The 24,278-nt window shown below is 37.2% G+C and overlaps 2 protein-coding genes across 10 annotated transcripts in view; one reads left to right on the forward strand and one right to left on the reverse strand.

Annotated features, from left to right (window-relative positions):
• GPALPP1 (GPALPP motifs containing 1) overlaps positions 1–23,571 on the reverse strand; it is a 31,945-nt gene extending 8,374 nt beyond the window's left edge. For 4 of the 7 annotated variants that reach the window (XM_036456199.2, XM_036456200.2, XM_036456203.2 and 1 more), the window contains exons 1-8: positions 23,372–23,569; positions 19,695–19,818; positions 18,895–18,999; positions 13,000–13,108; positions 8,595–8,726; positions 7,543–7,707; positions 3,750–3,848; positions 218–436 (exon numbers count right to left, since the gene is read on the reverse strand). In XM_036456199.2, the coding sequence (XP_036312092.1) occupies positions 218–436; positions 3,750–3,848; positions 7,543–7,707; positions 8,595–8,726; positions 13,000–13,108; positions 18,895–18,999; positions 19,695–19,818; positions 23,372–23,459 (1,041 nt within the window). In that variant the 5' untranslated portion in view covers positions 23,460–23,569. Of the gene's footprint in view, positions 1–66; positions 98–217; positions 437–3,749; positions 3,849–7,542; positions 7,708–8,594; positions 8,727–12,999; positions 13,109–18,894; positions 19,000–19,694; positions 19,819–23,371 lie in introns of those variants that run through there. The other 3 variants (XM_036456201.2, XM_045588668.1, XM_045588669.1) reach the window with 3 other exon arrangements.
• Positions 23,572–23,627: 56 nt separating this feature from the next.
• The window catches only part of NUFIP1 (nuclear FMR1 interacting protein 1), a 35,800-nt gene continuing 35,149 nt past the window's right edge, over positions 23,628–24,278 (forward strand). For 2 of the 3 annotated variants that reach the window (XR_004991097.2, XM_036456197.2), the window contains exon 1: positions 23,628–24,091. Coding sequence is in view for 2 of the 3 variants with exons in the window: in XM_036456197.2 (XP_036312090.1) it covers positions 23,677–24,091 (415 nt within the window). In the remaining variant the exon portion in view is untranslated. The remainder of the gene's footprint in view (positions 24,092–24,278) is intronic. The other variant, XM_036456196.2, reaches the window with a different exon arrangement.

A 24,278-nucleotide genomic window follows, 5' to 3' on the forward strand; every position in this document is an offset into this window, starting at 1 on the left:
GCCCTGGTTGGAGTACACGTGGGAGGCAACTGATTGATGTGTCTCTCTCCCATCAATAATCCTCTCTTTCTGTTTCCCCCCATCCTTTCCATTCTCTCTAAAAATCAATAGAAAAATATCCTTGGGTGAATATAAAAAAAAATTTTTTTCTTTAAATTTATTTTTAAGAAGTTCAAATTTATTGATATAAAAATATACCTCACTGAAATATACTTACTTATAAAAACATACTGCCTTTGCCATGTGAAAATCTGGTGTTTAGTTCTCTAGATTTTCTTATTAGGGCTTTTTTCTGAGCTTCATCAAACCGATGCACCTTGAGATCCTTATCACGGTCAAATGGTATTCTTTCTTGGGGCTTATTTTTATCTTCAGCAGCCTTATTTTTTAGTTTTTTTTGATGAATGTCCATAAGAGATTCTGATCTTTTTGATTCCTGGGGAAAGTCAGAAGAGTAGAAATAAAAATCTTATTTGTATAGATTATTGACAGAATATGATAGTGAAGCAAGACATTTAAGTAGTAAGGGTGAACATTAAGAGGGCTATTTACAAACCCCAACAGGTTTTTCCAAACCCAAGACAGCATTTATGAAGAAAATATGTATCAGAGGCCAATTCAATTAAACCAAAATGAAGACATCTACTAACTACATGCCATATACACATAAAGAGCAAGACAAAAAGGAAACAAATATTTAAGTAATAAAAGAGAAAAGCATTTGTGATATATCAAATTTGGAGTCCACATAAGTACAAGCATGAGAAAGAAAGAGCAATTCTATTCTCACGTGGCAGCCTGGTTAAAGCCTTATGGATGTGCTAGTCCGTGAAGCCTACATGAGTGCCTAGGATGGGTTGAGATAGGGTATCAAGAGTTGGAAGGGTAAGGCCTGAGATATTTTTAAACAGCTGGAGATAACAGAAAACAAAATTTGGAGGAGATGAGGGAAAAATGAAGTTGTTGAGGACCTACTTTACCTAGAGCCCCTACAGAGAAACAGGATGAGCAAACTATACAAAAAGTAACAAAAGGCCAATAAAAATGGGGAAATAAAGATGGCAGGTTTTACTGATCCACTATGCAGATATATGATGTTTCAATTTATAATTTTTCAACTTTACAGTTGTGCTAACGTGATAAGCATAATTTTATGTGCGATATTCAACACTTTATTATAAAACAAGCTTTGAGTTAGATCATTTTTGTCTAATTATAAGCTAATGTAAGTGTTCTGAGCATGTTTAAGGTAGGCTAGGCTAAACTGTAAAGTTTGGTAGGTTAGGTATATTAAATGCATTTTGGACTTAATGATATTTTCAACTTACGATGGGTTTATTGTGATGTAACCCCATTGAAAGTCAAGGAGCATCTGCTTTAGTAAATTAAATATCAATGAAGATAGGGAATACATCATCCACTAGACTATTATAACCAATTCAAACAATTCAAGGTCTCAAATTTGTCATATCAATTGTTTCAGGTGTACTGTCTGGGTTAGCATCATTTGCACATTGTGACACACATTGATCAAACTACGGCTAGAATAATAATAATTTTCACCTAAAAAAGTCAATTCACTAAAAATCAAACTGAAAGCCAGTTCATATAGACACTAATTTGCTGATTTACCCAATTTAATTGTTTAACAAAAATGTGCGTTTTATAAAGCTTTATAAATGCCAGGGCAATTTATGTTAAAGGGGACAGTGTTATAGTAGCTTTTAAAAATTCACGCTAAGATTCTAGTTTGTTTTTTATTTTGTCTGTTTACTGGTAATATTTTAAATAGTGCAAAACTAAGAATTATAAGGTGGTTTAGTTTTAAGACTATTACCATTTTGAACAGCACATCTCAAAAGTAAGCACAATTTCAGTATGAAATTAAAACCCTAATTTTCTGATGCATTTTAAAGTCAATTGTACATATCACTACATGTACCCTAAGTACTTCAACACCCATTTCATTAGCTAGAGTTCAATATTTGTTTACAAGCTTTTCTTTTAAGGTAAGTTTATATACAATGAAATGCACAAATCTTACATTATATTTACTAAGTTTTAGAATTTAAATTCCTATCAAGATCTGAAACAATTCCATCACACCAGAAAGCTCCATATGCTCCTTTATACTCAGTCACACATTTCCATTCCAACAACCACTATTGTGATTTTTTTCCATCATAGATTCATTTTGCTTATTGTAGAGCTTCACATAAATGGAGTCATTGAATACGAACTTGTGTAGGAAGTCATTTTTCACCAAGCACTAGGACTTTGAGATTTAACCACACTGTCACATTTATTTATAATTTGTTTCTTTTTTTGTAGTACTCCATTATATATAGTTTGGTTTTTCTTTCTCTTTGATGGGCACCTGGGCTACTCACAAATTTAGCTATTATGACTAACATGTCTGTGAATATTCTGTGTAAGTCTTTTCTTGAAGCTACTATGAATTAAAGCATGTTCAAGTCTTCATGTGGACATGTTTTCATCTGTCTTAGATAAATGGCCAGGATGGAGTTGCAGGATCAAAGGGTAGGTATATGCTTAGTTTTATAAAAATGCCCATTTGGAAAAAGGCACAGCTTTTTCAACTATTCTTCTTTTCTAACATAACTCAATATGGCTAAAATCTTGGCCAAAAGTACCACTTTATATTGCATCCCATATATTTGTATTTTTGTATCATTCAGATTTAGGTATTTTCTAAATTCCACGAATCATGTCTTCTTTGATGCAAAGTTTAAATTTTGATTTTTTTTTAAGTTCTTGTTGTATAAGACTTTAAAATTATTTGAATTTTAACTTAAATTCTGTGTGGTCAGAGAAGTTGGCTTGAATGATTGTGACTTTCAATTTTGTTGAGACAATGACTTTTGAGCTCATCAGTTTTCATAAATGTTCCCTGGCAGTTGAGTTATTGGTCAGTTTCTAAAAAAGTTTCATGTGCTTCACTGTCTACATATGTCCAATAAATCATTCTCATTATATTTTTAATGTTTATGGGACTTATTGTTAACTAATATCTTAGAAACAGAAGGTAATTTTCCTGAACACCTTTCAGGACCAATGGGCTAAGTGAATGACATTTATTCTTTGAGCTCGAACACCATTTTTCTTTCTTCTCTCGAGTAAGAGAATGTAACAAAATGATGATATGCCAAATGAATCCTGACCATTCAGTTTACAAATTTAGATTGAACCAAATTTAAAAACATTTTTCTTCCATATTTAAATCTTTGCATAAAACATTCCAAATCTGCTTATAATTAAAAAAAATATATGAATTGAGGTTCTCTAGGAGTTAGTAGGGCTCTTACTTCCTAAGATAACATACTACTGATCTCTAGGAATTAAATTTCTTACACTGAGTGGCCAGATTATTATGATCTCTGAACATAATAATCTGGCCACTCAGAGTGTGTGTGTGTGTGTGTGTGTGTGTGTGTGTGTGTGTATACATTAGAGGCTCAGTGCATGCATTTGTGCATGGGTGGGTGGGGTTCAGCCACATCTTTTGCTGGCCAGGGGCAGGAGACATGGGTGGTTGGCCAGCCTGCCTGCTGGTTGAACTCCTGGTGGAGGGGACAATTTGCACATTAGCCTTTTATTATAAAGATTTTACATAAATATATATACAACAGAGTTTAGACATGTAAAAGAAAAAGAAACAAGCAAAAGAAAAAATGAGGAGCATTAAAATATAGAAAAAAGTTAAAGGTTATATATTTTTTCTGACTTACATTGTATGAAGACACCTGCTCAGCCAATCTCTTTTCCCTTCCTGACAATATATGTTCTTCATCCTTCTTATTGAATGACTTCTTCGCTTCTTTTGTCTCCTGAGGAATGAACACAGATTACACATTACTGAACCATATATAATAATTAAGAGAAAGTAAAAAAGAAATATTACTATTTTTACTCAGATTGAATAATTAGAGCCTAAACTAAGTCAGGCTTGTTGAACCTCTTTCCATTAGAAATGTTAATATACTCTTAGAATACTAAGAGGTCTGTTAGTATTCTAAGATTTTCCTAAAAATAAGAAAAAACAAACAAACAAACAAACAAAACATACCACAACTCTATCAACTAACTGGAAGAATCACCTGTTTCCTGAACTCACACATGAGTCTGACAATGATGAAATGTAAAAGATAAAATAAGGCTTAAAAAGAAATCCTGTATTATATTTTCAAAACTTGGAAAATTACTCTTGAGGAAACAAAGGAAAAAAAAAAAAAGAGGTGTACAGACTGGAAAATAAAAATAAAACTATATCCACAGATGAACAGATGACCCATCATCTAGGTAGAGAACCCCAAGCAATCAACCGAAAAACTCCTGGAATTAATAAGCAAGTACAGCAAAGCTGTAGAACACAAGGTCAATATACAGCAATGAACAACTGGAATTCAAAATTAAGAAAAAGAACAACCATTTATCATAGCACACACACAAAAACAAAGTTTGTACTTAGATAAATTTCCAACAAATTTTAGTTAGGAAAAAAAACAATTAAAAACCATCTTTTCAAAGCATACTTTCATGCTATAGCTATTTGCTTAAGAAAACCAATGAGACTCTTATACAATATTTATCTTACTAATGGACTAAAACAACATTTTATTTAATGAAGTATGTTAAAAACACAGAAATAGTTCAATTCTTACTTTTCCATAAAACATTTCCAAGAAAACATATATTTCTAATTATAAATATTCAGAAAAACGTGATGTTATGATAGATGGATATAAAAACGTGCCCATTTAAGAGTTCATAGATATAGTCAAGACTGGGAGGTGATAATATAACAGATCTTATTTAATTAACTTATGCATCACCCTTCCACTTCTTCCTAAAGAGCAATTTTACTTCTTTTAGGTAATGTCAGTTAAGTGAATGTGATATGGGAGATGTATGCTTCAGAATAAAATAGAAAAAAGTAAGATGAAGTAAAGAGGACCTAATAAAAAGGAAGTTAAAAAAAAAGAAAGGACTAATATCTGTTACAAAAATAAAAAATTGGTCATGAACTTTACACAAAATCAAAAATATCAGCCGAAACCGGTTTGGTTCAGTGGATAGAGCGTCGGCCTGCAGACTGAAAGGTCCCAGGTTTGATTCTGGTCAAGGGCATGTACCTTGGTTGCAGGCACATCCCCAGTGGGGGGTGTGCAGGAGGCAGCTGATCGATGTTTCTAACTCTCTATCCTTCTCCCTTCCTCTCTGTAAAAAGTCAATAAAACATATATATATATATATATATATATATATATATATATATATATATATATATATATATAAAAGAGATCCTTCTTTTTTTAAAAAAAAAATCAGAAAACAAATAGCTCTGTGATCATATATAGTTTGTTCCACAAATACATATAATTCTGTGGTACTATCTGCTATACTTTATAATACATAAAGTTTAAAGGGTATTATATTCCTTTCGTAGTCCATTGTAAACACAGAACAATACATCTTCAGCCTGAAAAGAATAACCAGATCTAAACAACTCAAGTCATTAGGCCTACAATCACTTATGTTCAGGTTGTATTGCCTAGTTTTTAGACTCCATTTTCCTGTGATATTTTCCTCTGAACACGCCCTGCATATCTGGCTGTAGGCTAGACAACCATTAATCTACAATGAGGAACAAAAGGACAGAAGAGTGCATAAATAAATGTAAGCACAAGTAAAAAGTCCATGTAAGCAAGGGAGTTAATTGTATTTTGGAAACAATCATAAAGGCTAAATTAGAAAAACACCAACATTATTTTTATGAGACCAGGTAAGAAACATCAGATGGGCCTTCCAGGACCCGTCATTCAAAGGTGTCACTAATGTCTACACCACATCTTTTGCTGCCTCTTCTGCCCCCATTTATGTTGGTGCACCTGACCTTTCTACTACAGCTCTCAGATACCCTTTAATCTGAGGGCAAACAAAGAACTTATGGTGCTGCCACATACTCAGGGTAGGGTGCGAAAATGTTGAGATTTCAACATATTATCCACATTTTAAAAATAACATTATTTCACAACCAATTTATAATTACACTATAACACAATTTATAGTTACAGAATGAAAATAGGAATCCTCATAAGTCTAAGTACTAATGAACAAGATAAACAAAGTGAGGGGAATGAACTAAATGTGCAACTGTTTAAGTCAGAACTGATAAAGCTATAATCATAAAGTGCTAATTAGTATAATATTTAAGATTTGAATGGAATAGTTTAAGGGAATTAAAAACTTTGGATGGAGTAAATTTAAGGAGGATGTTGGTTCAACTCCTAATTTATAATGGAGTATTTCATAAAAAAGGTTTAAGAAAAGAAAAATGTAAGATAATGATGTATTTTATGCATACTTCTTTGGGTATATATTTTGTAAATTGTTTAATGTATTGATAAAAGTGCTTCTTTTTTATTAGGTATGATTGACATAACATTATATTAGTTTCAGGTATATAATGTAATGATTCGATATTTGTATATATTGCAAAATAATCTCCACAATAAATCTAGTTAACATCCCTCACTATACAGTTACAAATTTTTTCCCCCTTGTGATGAGAATTTTCAAGATCCAGTCTCCCAACTACTTTCAAATACGCAGCGGAGAATTATTATCTATAGTCACCACGCTGTACCTTACTTCTCAAGAACTGACTCGTTTTATAACTGGAAATCAGTACCTTTGACCCCTTCACTCATTTGTCTGCCCCCTACCTCAAGCAACCACCAATCTGTTCTCTAGACCCATGAGCTTGGTTTTTTCTGTTTATTTTGTTGTATTTAGCACTATTAATGCAAGTGCTTCTTGCCTATCTTGATAGTAACAAGAGTCTTTATGCATCATTTATCTAGGTTAGTCTGTGGCTTTGCTTTCCCCCACCCCCCCAAGATATTTTCAAAGATACCTTGTAATGGAAATAGTTTGATGCTGTAGGACCAATTTTGGAGTTTCATACTCTAAGAACTTGGAGGTAGAAAAGTCTAGAATGGAATTATATTCATCACTTACCAGCACTGTAATTCCAGAAACACTGACCTCATAAAGGTTAGTTTCTCCTATAAAATTAAGTCAATAAACCCATGTCTCAGAGTTTTCTAGAGATTTAAATGATACAATTTATTGGGAAATGGTAAGCAAATGGTGTCACTTTCCTTCCTTCCAACTTTCCTTCAAGGGGAAATCTGTATTTCCCCTTCGAATCATAATTTTCAAATAACCCATTTGGCTCAGTGGATGGAGCGCTGGCCTGCGGACTCAAGGGTCCCAGGTTTGATTCTGGTCGAGGGCATGTACCTTGGTTGCAGGCACATCCCTAGTAGGAGGTGTGCAGGAGGCAGCTGATTGATGTTTCACTCTCATCGATGTTTCTAACTCTCTATCCCTCTCCTTCCTCTCTGTAAAAAAATCAATAAATATATATATAAAAGAAATAGTATGGTTAAATAATTCTGCCTTACTACTTTTTAAAATAGTCAACATGGACAGAAATACATGAACAACCACTTTCACCTTGGCTTTCCTTTCTCTGTCAGCTGGAGTATCTGTCCACACTGATCGATCTCCAGATTTGACATCGGTTCTTCTCTTAAAAGTTCTGGGCCCAAGACCAAAGTCTTTCAATTCCGGAGGAAGCTCAGTCATCCAAGACTCCCTTGTAATTGGTTTAGATGCATCCTTTAAGAAAAACAAAAGGAACTGATGTTTTTATCATTATTTTACAAATTTTTAAAATCTAATTTATTGACTTTGTTATCTTTTTCCATACTCAACTGTTTCAGGAGGCAAATTTGCCAGTCTTTTCCTTTTATAGTTTTGGATTACCCAGCTCCTAAATTTTCTTTACATACATACTTGTTAGATATACACGGTGGGACAAAAGTAGAGGGACAGTTTTTTGTATGGAAAATAATATAATAAATAATAATACAAACCCTGACTGGTGTATTGAATGATTAGAGCATTGGTCCATTACCTGAAGGTTGCCGGTTCAATTCCCAGTCAAGAGCATGTACCTGGGTTGCAGGTTTGATTCCTGGCCCTGGTTGGGGTGCTTATAGGAGGCAACCAATTGATGTGTCTCTTTCACATTTATGTTTCTCTCTCTGTGTGTGTGTCTCTATCTCTCTCTCCCTCCTTCTCTTCCACTCTCCAGAAATCAATAGAAAAAAATATCCTCAGGTGAGGATTAACAACAAAAACAACAATAACAACAATAACAACAACAACAACAACAACAACAGAAGAATAAACTAGCCCTGGCTGGATGGCTTAACTGGTTGAAGCATTATCCTGTGCAATGAAAGGGGTGGGTTCAATTCCCAATTGGGGAGGCAACAGATCGATGTTTCTCTCACATCAATTTTTTTCTCTCTCTCTAAATATCAGTAAACATATTCTTGAGTGAGAAGTAACAAAAAAAGAATGAACCATGTTTTGCATACTCACCACTGTAAATCTATTGTACTTTTGCCCAACCCTGTATATGTATTTTTAATGTCTATTTTTAAAATTTAGATTTTTAATTTGCCTGTTTTTCAGAATAGAGTATATTTCAAACTTACATCATCTCCTTTGGTCAGTTTTTCTTTCATTCTCTGGGCTCTTTTATCAAACTCTGCTGTTACACTATAGTTAAGTGGTCCTTTTGCAGGCATTGGTCCAACAATGTCCTCATCTTCACTGCTATCCGTTTCCTTTTGAAATAAGACATTATCTTTAAACCAAGAGGTTATAGAATATGATCCCAAATTACTTAAAATTTAATTGATGTAATTACATAGAAACAACAAAACAAAAAAGCAAATAATACATTGTTCAACACATTAAACTGAAAATGAGAAGCCAGAATCATAAACCCATATCCAATCTAGGTTTTAAGTCATTTTGATATTTTGGATGGGTTAATTTTTAAAAAACAAAAAAGGTGAGTTATCTTATTCAGAAATACAATAGAAAATATGTACCTTACTGGTTTATATTTTGTGCTGTAGAATTAGGCAGACCAAGTTTCAGGGGCTCAATTTGCCTATGACCTTAGGCCTGTAATTTGACATTTCTAGGCCCCAATTTTGTCCTTCTGATGGGGATTATAACAGCTTCAACTAATAACTACTCTGTTGCTAAGAGAACGGTGGTTTTGTTCATCCTCTTTGAAGCCATGCTCTTCTCAGGAAACTGGGATCTTCTCTAATTCCTGAGGGAAAATGCTGGTAATTCTAGGCCAAACACTTTGGTTTTGTTTCTCTTGACCATTTGACTAAAGAAATGTGAGAAATGGTCTACGGGAAGCCTTCGAAGGCTTCCCTCCCCAGTACTGAAGGGCCTTGGGTACAATTCCTGGTCAAGGGCACATAGGTCGTTTGAAGGCTCCATCCCCAGTGCAGGAGGCAACCAATCAATATGTCTCTCCTACCTCGATGTTTCTCTCTCTCTCTCTCTCTCTCTCTCTCTCTCTCTCCCTCCCTCCCTCCCTCCCTCCCTCCCTCTCTCCCTCCCTTCTTTCCTACCCTTCCTCCTCCCCACCTCTATCTCTCTCCTTCCCTTACATTCTCTCTAAAAACCAGTGGAAAAAATATCCTTGGATGAGGATTAACAACAAAATAAAATTAAAAAGGGATATAGGACAGGGCCATTCCCCTTCTCTGAATGGATGTTGCCATCTGCAGGTGAATCTTAGTACTCTGGCAGGCTTCTTGATATATAAGGGGTCAGCCTAATGGGAGTTAACTGTAGATGATAGAGAGTATGGAAAAAAATAATGATCTCATTAAGCTGTTGAATTAACAAACCCTGGAATGACCCTACCCCTAGACCTCTTATTATGTATGAAACTCATTTTCCTTATTTTGAGAACACAGATTATATACTAATCTGGAAATTATAAAAAGCCATTTGCTAACTACATAAATTAAGACAATTCCATTTTGAGTTGAATTTTCTGTTATTAGCAGCTAAAAGCATTCTAGCTGACACACTATCCCCCAGGATTGTTTTTCGGATTAACTTAAGTTTACATGATAAGCAAATTAAGTAAATTATGCAAATATGAGTTTATATTGTACTTTGCAGTATCTGGTTTATGGCAAGGGCTCAACAAATGTTAACCATTATTATTATTATGTATGCCTTAATTTGGGGGTATATGTTATGAATGAGTCTAAGAAAAGCCTCTCTTTGAGGAAATATGAAAACAGGAGGGAAATTCCAATGCAAAGAATTCAGAACCAAGAGAATCTTGAACAGGTATGCTATGGTGTAATCCCTAAAACTATTGTGGCCCTCTGCTGAGTAAGCGTGTTTAAATGCTGTTTGAATTCTCTCAATGTCAATAGCATTTGTAGCTTTCCCTTTCTTTAAGCTTAGCAGTGTATTAATTTTGTTGCAATCTTATTTCCCCACAGCACTCCGTGATGTGGCTGGGAAAGCCTAGCCTGAACCTGTGAGAGCTCAGTCTTCCATATTGCTAGAAGTCCTATCTCTGACAACTTATTCCTATATTTAACCACCTTGTTAGAAAGGATTCCTATACTCAGTGTAAATTCTTCCAAGTTACTCCCATGGCATAAGCAGTGGAAGTGGTAATAATATTAACAGTAATATTATTATTATTATTATTACAAATTATCCACTGTTCTAATTTATCCTTACAACAACTCTAGAAGATAACAACCTGTATGCTACCAATAAAAAAACTAAGCTGAGCCGAACCCGATTTGGCTCAGTGGTAGAGCATCGGTCTTCGGACTGAAAGGTCCCAGGTTCGATTCCGGTCAAGGGCATGTACATTGGTTGCGGGCACATCCCTGATGGGGGGTGTGCAAGAGGCAGCTGGTCGATGTTTCTCTCTCATCGACGTTTCTAGCTCTCTATCTCTCTCCCTTCCTTTCTGTGAAAAATCAATGAAATATGTTTTAAAAAAAAAAGAAAGAAAAGAAAACTAAGCTGAGCCAGAATTCACAGCTCTGGCCTACCTCTCTCCCTTAACTCTTTCCTCATTCTCTCCAGTCTAACCATACTAATTGTTTTTAATAATTCTTTATTGTTGAAAGTATTACATATGTTCCCCTTTCTCTCCATTAACCCCCACCAGGCCCCTTCTTGGTTTTCCCCAGTACTAAATTTTTTAAAACCCTTTCTCCCTCTCCATACTTTTTTTTTTTTTTTGCCTTCAAATAAGTTAGCGGTACTCTCTGGACCAATCTTTCCTGCCCTTTTTGCTAAGCTATTTCCTACTCATCAATCTTCAGTTTAGACATATTCCCACGGAAAAGTCTTCCTCATTTCTTCAGATTAGATTTCCCTGTCATGGTCTCACTATATTTTGTCTCACCTTTTGAATCACTCATATTGGGCAGTATTTGTTTACTGTATATATTCCCACTACACTAAGCAATGAGGGCAGGGACTGTGTCTGACTTATTCATTCAGCAAATACTTTGAATGTCTACTGGAGATAAGACAAAATCTCTGTCCTCAATGGACTCACATTCTCACAGGGAGAAGTTAATAATAAACAAACAAACAAAAAAAGCAGTAAAGTAAATGGCATCTTAGGTAGTTATACATGCTATGGAGAAAATTAAAGGAGGGAAGGGGATAGAAGGGAAAAGGAGTTAGCAATTTTAAATTGGGAGGTCAGAAATAACCTCTTTTAGGAGACAGTCCAGCAAAAAATTGAGGCAAGACACAGATATCTAGGGAAGACCAATTTGGAGAGACTTAGCAGGTATAAAGGCTCAGGGGTAGACATCTACTTGTTTATTTTGAGAAGGTATGGCAAGAAGCCCAGTGTGGTCAGATCAAAATAGAGAGAAAATCACGGAGCTAACGGAGGCCAGATTGTAAAGGGCCCTGTAAGGACTTTGGCTTTCTGCAGAGGAAGAATAATTTATAGTCCTGAGTGTGTGACATGATCTGACTTTGTTTCATCCAGGCAACTCTAGCTGCTGTGTTGAGAAGAGATAATTGAGGAATAAGGGCTAAACATGAAAACAAATAAAAGAGGTGAAATATGGTGTTGATTTGGACCAGGGTGGTTCAAATTTGGAAGTGGCTGGATTCTGAATATCTTTGTAGTTAGGAACAAAATAATTTGTTGACAGATTAATTTCTGTGACTACATGCTTGACACACTGTAGAAGCTCTATAATATTGTTGAAAGAATGCATAAATGATTATGAAGTTCATGATCTTAACCACTGCATAGTATTCCCTTAAGTAACAACCTCAGTGTAACTGTTGAATACTCAATAAAGATAGACATACAGGAAGCCACACAGAATAGCAGAGTGAACAGGTGATTTAAAGGCATAAGCACTGCGGCTTTAATAAGTACAAACTGTGCAATCTTGTCTATACTAGCCAATTTTTCTGGTTTCTAGCATCTGTAAGATATGATCATACATATTTCATAACAATGTAGAGAAGATAAAAATAATATCCATATGAGTAACATGCCTTAAAGTTATAAAACACTGTACAAATCTCATCTATTGTTGAAGATATGGCTTTCAACAAGAAAATAGCCTTCACACTTGACTCCAAAATCACTTGAAATATCGTTTCATAAAATTAGTTATCTGCCAGTGCTATATACAAATAACTGAGCTAGGTAAGAGAGAGTTAATTCCAAGGTAAAGATCATTGTTTAAAAATTCCTGAGCTTTCTCTGCTCTGGGTTAGACCACATTAATTCTTTACATTTTTCATCATGTTCTATCTTCTAGCACTCTGAAGCTTCCTTTTAAGAATTATCATAAAAAGGTAATACCCTTCCAACATTATATATTATTTTTCTAATAGAATCTTAGGTCTTATAATTGATTTATCTACCTATGCTATAATCCTCAATTAATCCTCAATTACATCACATTTGAGTCAAAAACCTGTAGTCATTACTATTATTTAAAAATTATGTAAAGTCCTGAGTTTGTTACAACTTATCCTTTAAGCAAAAATTTTCCATACCTTAGAGTTGAAATATGATGGTACTTGGTGCCCTGGATCATCTCTGCCTTTGTCACTTTTCTGTGCAGATTTAATAAAACCAGGTGGTAATGCAGGACCTATTATGGGCCTGAAATATAAAATGTACCTTTATCATTTTCCTGTAACTTTAAAAAGCAGTTTTCAGAATAAAATTCACAAAAATGATAAAAAGTCAGAAAATAAAAAATGTGGATGAGAATTTTACTTAACATATTATTTTTATTTATAATTTAGTATTTTTCCACTTAATATTTTTAAAATCTAATTTTTGCATTTTTATTTTTAAAAAAATATATTTTATTGATTTTTTTACAGAGAGGAAGGGACAGGGACAGAAAGCCAGAAACATCGACCAGCTGCCTCCTGCACCGGGGATGTGCCCACAACCAAGGTACATACCCTTGACCGGAATCGAACCCAGGACCCCTCAGTCCGCAGACTGAAGCTCTATCCACTGAGCCAAACTGGTTTCAGCTGCATTTTTATTTCTATTTGTTAGTCAATGGTTAGATACTGAACCTGTAATTCTTAATCTTTATGGCAGAGATAGTTCTCTATCTCTAGCCTAAACCGGTTTGGCTCAGTGGATAGAGCGTCAGCCTGCGGACTGAAAGGTCCCAGGTTCTATTCAAGGGCATGTACCTTGGTTGTGGGCACATCCCTAGTATGAGGTGTGCAAGAGGAAGCTGATCGATGATTCTCTCTCATCGATGTTTCTAACTCTCTATCCCTCTCTCTTCCTCTCTGTAAAAAATCAATAAAATATATTTCTAAATAAATAAAAAGAACTATATCTATACTAATAAAAAACTAATATGCTAATTAGATTGGGAGATCTTCCGGACAAAGCCATGGTGGTGGGACCAAGGCAGAGGTGGTTAGGGGTGATCAGGCCAGGAGTGGAGGGCAGTTTGGAGTGATCAGGCTGGCGGGGGCAGGTGGTAGTTGGGGGCGAGCAGGCTGGCAGGTAGAGTGGTTAGAGGTGATCAGCAGGCAGGCAGGTGAGCAGTTAGGAGCCAGTGGTGCTGGATTATGAGTGGGATGTCCCCCAAGGGGTCCCCGATTGGAGAGGGTGCAGGCTGGGCTGAGAGACACCCCCTCCCGTGAATGAATTTCATGTATCAGGTCACTAGTAGATATATAATAGCCTAAGTGACTGGCCGACTGGCCAACCAGCTGATTAGCCGGTAACTATGATGTGCATTGACCAGAAGGGGGTACATGCTCAATGCAGGAACTGCCAAGCTACAGTCACTGGCCAGCAGCGGTTCTCAGTTCTCAGATGATGCACCTGGAACCAGAAAGGAGGGAGCCTGATTCCTCTAGGGTGCATCACTTGAGACATGCCCCTTGCAACCCAGGACCCCTCAGGGGATGTGGGAGAGCCAGTTTCAGCATGATCCCCATGGGCCAGGCTGAGGGACCCCACTGGTGCACCAGGCCTCTAGTTTTAAATAAAAATGGTGATTAAAAAGAGTTGTTATTATGGACTAAAGCCAACGAAGATGTTTTTTCTATTTGGTGCCTTGGTTTTCAGTTTCAATATTCACTGTCCACTGAAAAATACGTTAGGGGTATTATAATTATAGTCCAAACTTCTAAACTATAAATTGAACTTGAAAGACATGTACAGCACATGCACACAGCAGATGTTAGTAACTTAGGATACACGTATAAAAAATCTAAGCCTTGTCTTCATTAATCTGAAAATGATGTGGAAGTGTATAGAAAAGAATGTATTTGAAAAAAAGGAAAAGTTACTGTGCTAACCACATGCCAACCAGCGTAACTTTGTTTCCATAAAATAACCTTGCCAGATGTAAGTCACTCCATTTTCTAGGTGAGCAAAATAATGCTCAAGGGCAACACACACTAATAAGTGGCAGAGCTGGAGTCTGAACCCTGAACTACTTAATGAAAAGTTCATTTTCTTTTAAACTGCCCTATTGCCATATTGAGAGAACTGCTATCAGTCCAGTAGAGATAACTGCCTAAATTCTGGGTCTTAAAAAGAGAAAACTTTACTTTGTATAGAGAAAAAAGAAAAGATATTTTCTACTCTTGTTCATACTTTCAAGTTTCTTTATCCTTTCTTTCATACCAATGTCTTTTTCCAGAGATGTCACTGAGCCATTATTACCATGCAAGGTGGGAATGAAGCCCTAAGCTGAATTTTCCAGATTGCACGGAGCTCAGTTAGAGCCTCCCGACAGCCTCCTGGCAGAGGAAAAACAGTTCTGAAAATCAGGTCCGGTTTCTGATCCTAGCCATTTCATAACCACTCTTCTTGGTTCATAAAACCTTTTTGAGCCAAATCAATTTTGTATATAAAAAAACAGGGAAATTTGGTACTGTTAGAAAGATCAAATTAGTTATCATAAGAAGTACTTCATGGATTTTTTTCTGAGTACAATTATTAGCATATTTACAAATGCAATTAAAGCTTAATTCTCTGGCCTTAGGGAATTTGTAAAGATAAAATTACTGGTACATGAAATCTTAAAATATAGTAAAAGAATATAATCATGACATGTTATGGCTGTATAAAAGGTTTGCCTACATTATATGCTACCACCTATTTATTTTACACATGTATTTTATTATTGTCAAAATATAATTCTCAAAAAAGATACTGCTATACATTTAATAATTTATTTTCCTAAAAGAAATATTAGGAGAAACCAAGATGGCGGCATAGGGTAGACACCCGAATGCAGCCTACCACAACAAATTTGAATTTAGAACTGGAAAACAGGGGAGGCATTGCCCTGAAACACCGGACGGCTAGCTGAGAGGAGGCTCTGCCATCTGAGAAGGAGAGAGAAGGCATGATGAACCTCAGGAACTGTGAAGGTGAGGAGAACTGTGCCAGCGAAACGGCGCTGGCTTACTCCGGGCACACAGAAAGGGCGGACAGCTACTGCTCGGCTGACTTTCTGGTTCGAGAGGAAAACAGAATCACCCTATTGCTCTGATAGACGGCCATAGACATGGAGAGGCCAGACTGTCAGGCAGCGGGCAGAGATCTCTCAGAGGTGTGTGAAGCCAGAGGCCATTACTGCGGGACTTGGGGAGGAGCCGAAGGGAAAACAAAGCTTGTCTGCACCAACCCGAGACTCCGCCCCATCCAAGCTGAGCACAGAAGCTCTCCCAAAGGCTGGCTTTCTCTAAGGAGGGACTGGCCGGAATCCAAAGCTTGTCTGCACCTTTACCAAAGAGGTGTGCGTGCCTGCAACCAATCTTCCGAAACTCACCGCGAACAGGACTTTTCTAAGGTTAGACTGACAGGAAACCAAAGATTGTCTGCGCCACCCCGAGACCCCACCCCATCCAAGCGGAGTACAGAAGCCCTCCCAGCTGAGACTCTGCTGATCCTCACAGACAATTGGCTTCGAGATCAAAGCTTCCCAGTGATACCAACAATAAGCAAGGCTTAACAACAAGACTGCACACACAGCCCACAAAGGGCTACACCAAGACTGTCCACCACAGGTAACCGGGAAGGCTGTGCTACTGGGCTCTACCAGAACACCTAGTACACAAAACTATTCCATCAAATCAGGGAAACAACTAAAATGCAAACAAGAGGAAGGACACATAGGAAGGAGATGGAGGAAAAGAAAAGATTGGACATTGAGTTCAAAACTACAGTTATAAGGTTGTTCAACAATATCCTAAAAAAGGCCGATAAAATAAATGAGACCTATGAGGATATGAAAAGGGAGCACTAGAAATAATAAGGGATCAACTAGAAATGAAGAAAACATTGTCTGAAATAAAAAATATTACACAGAGTCCTAAAAACAGACTGGAAGATCGCAAGAATCAAGACAAAGATTTAGAACACAAAGAGCCAGAGGAAACTCCTCCACCGAAGCAAGAAGATAAGAGAATCCAGAAAGTTGAAGATAGTGTAAGAAACCTCTGGGACAATTTCAAGCGAACCAATATCAGAATTATGGGGGGTCCCAGAAGATGAGAGAGAGCAAGATACCGAAAGAATACTGGAAGAAATAGTGACAGAAAACTTCCCCCACGTGGGGAAAGAAATAGACTTACAAGTCCAAGAAGCCCACAGAATCCCAAACAAAAGGAATCCAAGGAGGACCACACAAAGACACATCAGAATTAAAATTCCAAGAGCAAAAGACAAAGAGAGAATATTAAAAGTAGCAAGAGCAAAGCAGGTAGTTACCTATAAAGAAGCACCCATACGATTGTCAGCTGATTTCTCAACAGAAACCATGCAGGCCAGACGGGAATGACAAGAAATATTCAAGGTGATGAATACCAAGAACCTACAGCCAAAAATACTCTACCCAGCAAAGCTATCACTCAGAATCGAAGGCCAGATAAAGAGCTTCACAAATAAAAAAAAGCTAAAAGAGTTCATCACCGCCAAACCAGAATTATATGAATTGCTGAAAGGGGTTCTTTAGGAAGAGGAAGAAGATAAAGATAAAAATTATGAACAACAGCCAGGACTGGTTTGGCTTAGTGGATAAAGTGTCGGCCTGTGGACTGAAAGGTCCCGGGTTTGATTCAGGTTGAGGGGATGTACCTTGGTTGCAGGCACATCCCCAATAGGGGGTGTGCAAGAGGCAGCTGATCGATGATTCTCTCTCATCGATGTTTCTAACTCTATCCCTCTCTCTTCCTATCTGTGAAAAATCAATAAAATATATTTAAATATATATATATATATATATATATATATATATATATATATACAACAAATACATAACTATCAACAAGTGAATCTAAAAACCAAGGGATTTAAAAAAAAACAAAACCTGATGAACAATATTAACTGGTGAATATAACAGAATCAGAGGTATAGAAGGGGAGTGAACTGACGATTCTTGGGGAAAAGAGGAAATGGGGATGTGGGAAGAGACTGAACATAAACTGTGCACCTATGGATGAGGACAATGGGGAATGGGGAAAGGACAGAGGGTGGCGCGGGAACCTGGTTGAGGAGAGCAATTGGGAGGGGAGGGAGAGGAACACATTTGTAATAATCTGAACAATAAAGATTTATTTAAAAAAATATATATATACTATATCCTCAGCACATTTTCTATAACAGGCCAGATAGGAAATTTTAGGTCTTGAGGGCCACATTTGAATCTCTGCTGTATATTTGTTTGTTTTTTAATGGCCCTTTAAAGATCATTCCTAGCGTGGGGTCATACAAAAACAGACAGTATATTGTCTATCCCTGTTATTTCTGAAAACAAAGAGCTGACAAATGTGATGATAAACTCTGAATAAAATATGCCCAACAACTTTCCTTTTTAACCTGCTCTTACATTGGTTAATAGTATTATGAATTATAAACAATTTGTTGTGCGATTTCATGTTTAGCATTTCAAAATTTTGCAATTCCAAGAAAATAGGAATCAACATTTACTATGAGCTTACTCTGTGCCAGGCACCATATAAGATACACACACGTGTGTGTGTGTGTGTTTATGTATATATACATGTGAAATGAAAAAGTCTGGGTTAGGAGTCAAATACCAGGATTCTAGGCCCCAGGTGTACCACTTACTGTGTGTGCAACCTTATCTGTTTACAAAAAGGAGAAAGAAGGATCATGTTCCACTCAGCCTATCACAAAATATTTGTGTATCAAATAAAAGATGAGGAGGTTCTATAAACTATGAAAATGTCATAATCATGTAAATAATTACAGGAAATTTGATTGTAATTATTTTTATTTAAAAGTTTAGATAATTATTTGTATTACATGAATTTCAAATATTAGAAAACATGTAAGTAAAAAACAATCGCAGAAAACTCATTAATGAACTACCAGGCACTAGTTAAAATATTTAGAAAAGACTGGCCTGAAATATTATGCATTATCACCTTGGAGGAGAATCATCCTGCTTTTTAAATCCAGGAGGAAGGGCTGGTCCAAAAAATCCTTCATCATCATCATCATCATCATCATCTTGATTTATCCTCTGTTTCCTGGAAACATAGTAGTGTAACTTTATGCATATGTCAAACATTTTTTTTTTCACAAGAATTTTAGTTTTTAACTTCAAATAACTGTATAAATACTGAAATAAAAACATAATCTTGCCAAATTAAACACACACACACACACACAAATACCACATTAAGTCGCCTACTAATCTTTTCCTGGAATTTATTTTTGGCCTAAAATGGTTAAAAGATTGGTTATTTTTCTTTTCTTTTTTACAGTAGTAATATATTAATTTCCTATATTTTCCGTGGTGTTAAAGATTCTATCACAAAGTTTCAAATAGTAGTCTGTTTGCTAGATGTTTCTGAGCAAAAAGTTTATGACTTTAGCTTTTAATCTTATTTAAAGAAAAGTTTTATGCTGCTATTTCTGTCTCATACACTGCATATGTAATTTTAAAAGAATAAATCCTATGGTTTATTTAGAATATTTAGGCACTTATTAAAGTGCCTTAAAGACAACACCTTAAAGACAAATTCTATAAAAATTTTATTGAAATTGTAGCTATCTCCACATCTATGTACTACTAACATAAATTTCTTTGTAAAAGCTATAGTTGCCACAGGAAATGATTTCTTCCCATTTGTATAAATGCAGACGTGCTATCCCCCTCACTAGCTATCTGCTCCAGCCAATGTACACCAGATTTGAAGCTTGGATTAAGAAAGTGACTGACCTTGCAGGTGGACCAGTGTCATCTTCTTCAGATTCTTGGTTTCCTTCAGAATTACTGTCCTCATCGCTGTCTGATGACTCTGAACTACTGCTTTTATAATTAGGGGGCAGAGCTGGTCCTGCAACTAGAGATTTCTCGTGTATGTCATAACTAGCCACAACTATTTCAATGAAGCCCCAGCTGACATTCTAAACTTTCTTTTCTGAATTCATAGCATTGGCTGGCTATCTTTTATTATGGACTTTAATCTTATTTGCTCCTGTTTTTTGTACAAGAAAAATAAAAGGCATCCAAATTAGAGAGGAAGAAGTAAAACTGTCATTATTTGCAGGTGACATGATATTGTATTGTATATAAAGAACCATAAAGATTCCACCAAAAACCTACTAAAACTGAATTCAGTAAAGTAGAATACAAAATAAATATTTAAAAAATAAGTTGTATTTTCAAACACCAATAATGAATTATTAGAAAACAATCCCATTTTCAATTGCTTCAAAAAGAATAAAATACCTGTGAATAAATTAACCAAGGATGTAGAAGATCTGTGCTCGGGAAAATTATAAGACACTGAAGAAAGAAATGGGAGAAGATACAAATAAGTGGAAGCATATACTGTGTTCATGGATAGGTGTCCTTACTTCTCAAAGCAATCTATAAATTCAATGAATTCCTATCAAGATATCAATGGTGTATTTCACAGAACTAGAAAAAATATTCCAAAGCCTTATATGGAAACACAAAGACCCCAAATAGCCCCAGCAATACTGAAAAGAACAAAGATGGAGGAATCATACTCCCTGATATCAAACTATTCTACAAAGCCATTGTAATCAAAACAGCATGATAGTGGCATAAAAACAGACAGAAAGATAAATGGGACAGAATAGAGAGCCCAGAAATAAACACATGCCTTTATAATCAATTAATATTTAACAAAAGAGGCAAAAACATACAATGGGGTTAAGATAGTCCATTCAATAAAGGGTGTTGGAAATACTGGATGGATAAATGCAAAAAAATGAAACTAGACAATTTTTTGACACCATACACAAGAATAAATTCGAAATGGCCTACAGACTTAAAACCATAAAAATCCTAGAAGAAACATAGGTAGTAAAATCTCGGACATTCCTTATAGCAATATTTCTTCTGATAGATCTCCTTGGGCAAAAAACAAAAGGAAAAATAGACAAATGGGACTACATCAAATTAAGAAGTTTTGCACAGCAAAGGAAAAAATCAACAACGTGAAATGACAACCCACTGAAGGAGAGAATATATTCACTGATATATCTGATTAGGACTTAATATCCAAAATTTATAAGGAACTTACTTAACACCAAAAAACCCTCAAACAGTCTAATTAACTAACCGGACAAAGGACCTGAACAGACACTTCTCCAAAGAAAACATACAGATTGCCAAAAGGCATATGAAAAGATGCTTAATGTTACTAATCATCAGATAAATACAAATTAAAACCACAATGAGATATCACCTCACACTTGTCAAAATGGCTATCGTCAATAAATCAATACACCACAAATGTTAGCAACGATGGGAAGAGAGGGAAGAAAAGTTGTGCACTGTTGATAGGAATGCAGACTGGTGCAGTCACTGTGGAAAGCAATATGAAGTTACCTCAAAAATTAAAAATGGAACTATCATATGGCCCAGTGATTCCACTTCTGGAAATTTAACCAAAGAAATCCAAAACACTAATTTGAAAGAATACCATATATGTACCCCCTAAATTCACTGCAGCGTTATTTACAGTAGCCAAGATTTGTAAACAGTGCAAGTGTCCATCAGTAGATGAGAGTATAAAAAAGCCGTGATACATTTACACAATGGATTACTAGTTGGCTGACAAAAAGAAAATTTTACCCTTTGTAACAGCATGTATAGACCTGGAGAACATTGTGCTAAGTGAAATGAGACAGAGAAAGACAGGTACCATGTAATTTCACTCAATGTAGAATCTAATGAACAAAATGAACTAACAAGGAAAATAGAGACAGAGTCATAGAGAGCAGGCTGACATCTATGGAGGATTGGATGGGAATTGCAGGGCTGGGTGAAGGGATTGACCAAAGAAGAGGGGGGGAAAAAGAGAGAGAGAGAAAATTCATGGGCACAGACAACAATGTAGTAGTGATTGCTGGGGGAGGTGGAGGAGGGCATAGGGAGGATAAATGGTGATGGAAAGAGACTTGACTTAGGATGTTGAACACACAATGTAGTGTACAGATGATGGATGGTAGAATTGTACATCTGAATTCTGTGATATTTAGTTAACCAGTATCACCCCAATAAATTCAGTAAAATATAAATTAAATTAAAAACCAAAATATATGAAAATTAAGAACTTATGTTCATCATAATATACTAATGAGAGATCAAAAGACAACTCATAGAATTAGAGAAAATATTTGTAGCACACATCTCTGAAAAAAGATTCATGCTGAAAATGACTTTTGTCTAGACCACATGTGTCAAACACAAGGCCCGCGGGCCAAATCCGTCCCGCCAGGCCTTGCAATGTGGCCCGCACCGCGCTGTCATCACTGCACTCCGCTGCATTTCCATCACAATGACAGTTTATGACTGTTCAGTAAACCATTCAGCCCGTGATTTAGGCTGGATTTTAGATTTTGGCCCCTTCTCTGATTGAGTTCGACACCCCTAGTCTAGACTATATAAAGAACTCTACAAATCAGTAAGAAAAAGGGCATCTCAAAGAAAAAATGAGCAAAAGACTTGACACTTATCCTAATGAGAAAACAAAAACAAAAACCCAAAACCATGAAAAGGTGATCAACTTTGTCACCAGAAAAATACAAATTAAAGCTACAATGAGATATTGCTACAAATCATCAGATTTAAAAAACAGATAAAAGTATTAGTGAGAATATGGAATGAGGATTCTCATAATGCTGGTGGGAATGTAAATTGGTATTGGATACTGGTAGAATCTACTAAAGATGAATGAATATATGCATATCCAGAGACCCAACAATTATAAGATGAAAAAGATTGAATATTGCTACTCTAGGTGGAAACATGGCCGCCAGATAGTCCAAAAACAAAAATTAGATTGAGAAATGGGAGTTACTCTTTTGGCTTTATTCTTTTCCAACTTTAGTGTCAGAACCAGGCTATGAATTAGAGCAAACATTAAAGGAGATAGATATGCATGGAGGAGTCTGAAAAGCATTTACTTGGCAAATACAAAGTGCTACTGTGTTACGGCCAGAAGTTTACAGTGCAATAGTGGAGACAGGTAAGCCAACCAGTTATTCGAAAACAATGTGTTAATACATGATGTAATTAAGTAGGGGGGGGGAAACCCATGAGTAAAGAAGGCATGACAATGCTTGGGAGAGTTTTGGAAAGCTTCACTGAGATGCCATTTAAGTAGGGCTTTCAAGGATGAGGCAGGAATTTGTCGGGTATGTTAAGTGCAGAGTGAAGCCAGATTAGAGGATTGGTGAACTGCCAGAAACTCTAACTGGTTTGAGATGCAATGACTGAGCTAGAAGCTAGGATGGATGGTCAGACTAGAGAGCACAGCATCTTCTCCAAGAGCCAGACACTGTATATCAGAAGGCCTCACTGGCACCCAGACCCCAGGGCGGGCAGGAAAGGGCCGGGAGGGCCCGGCAGCAGCTTACCAGGGCTGGGGTCCCGCTCCTCGTCCCCCGCTGCCCCGGGAGCCTTGAAGCCGGGCGGAAGCGCTGGTCCGATTAGATCCCTCGCCATGCGCGGAGGCCGGTACAGATCACGCCCGCAAGTCTAAATACACAGCGTGTAGCCTTCCTGCTAACCAGCCAGCAGTCCTTGGCAAATGCAGGAAGTTTTCCCGGCGCTGGCCGATGACGTTTCAGCGTGTGATTGGCTGAGCGCGTCATCGCGATGACGGAAGTGACGTAAAAGGTCTGCGCCACTTCGCACGTTGGGTTCCCTGCCTGAGGTTGGCATGGCTGAGCCGGCTAGCGGGTTCGTGACTCCCGCGGGGTGGTATCCAGCCCCCGAGCGGATCCCCACGTTGGGGCCCGTGAGCGACCCCGTCCCGCTGCAGCACAAATGGATGCTCTGGGCCATGTTGCCACCGCCGCCGCCGCCGTCTTCCTCTCCGCCGCCCCCCGCCGCGGGGCCCGAGCCTGCCGCGGATGCGCAGCCGCCCACGGGGATCCAGGCGCTCCCCGAGGCGCCCCCGCGCTTCGACGCCCAGGTTCTTCCCGGGTCCCAGACCCTCTTCGACACCCAGTCCCGCCTTGATTCTCAGCCTCAAATCAATGGCCAGCCCTCCTGGAGTTTCCAGGCTTCATCTTGGCACTGGAGACCGTCTCCCAGCAGTTTTCCTCCGCATCAGACAGCCTACAACGCTCCGGGTAAACTGCCACTCCTCCCTTTGCTCTCCTTCCATCTTCAATTCTCTCTCTCTCTCCCCCCTCCTTCCCTTACCCCTCTCTGATTTTGCGCTGCACTCTCGGGAGTCTGATCATTCATGTCTCACTATTTGTCCGGCAGGAATGTTTTCCTTGCCCTTTCATTCAAGGTAGTTATTGAATTCCAGCT

The sequence above is a fragment of the Pipistrellus kuhlii genome, unplaced genomic scaffold, assembly GCF_014108245.1.
Source record: "Pipistrellus kuhlii isolate mPipKuh1 unplaced genomic scaffold, mPipKuh1.p scaffold_m20_p_3, whole genome shotgun sequence".
Lineage (NCBI taxonomy): Eukaryota > Metazoa > Chordata > Mammalia > Chiroptera > Vespertilionidae > Pipistrellus > Pipistrellus kuhlii.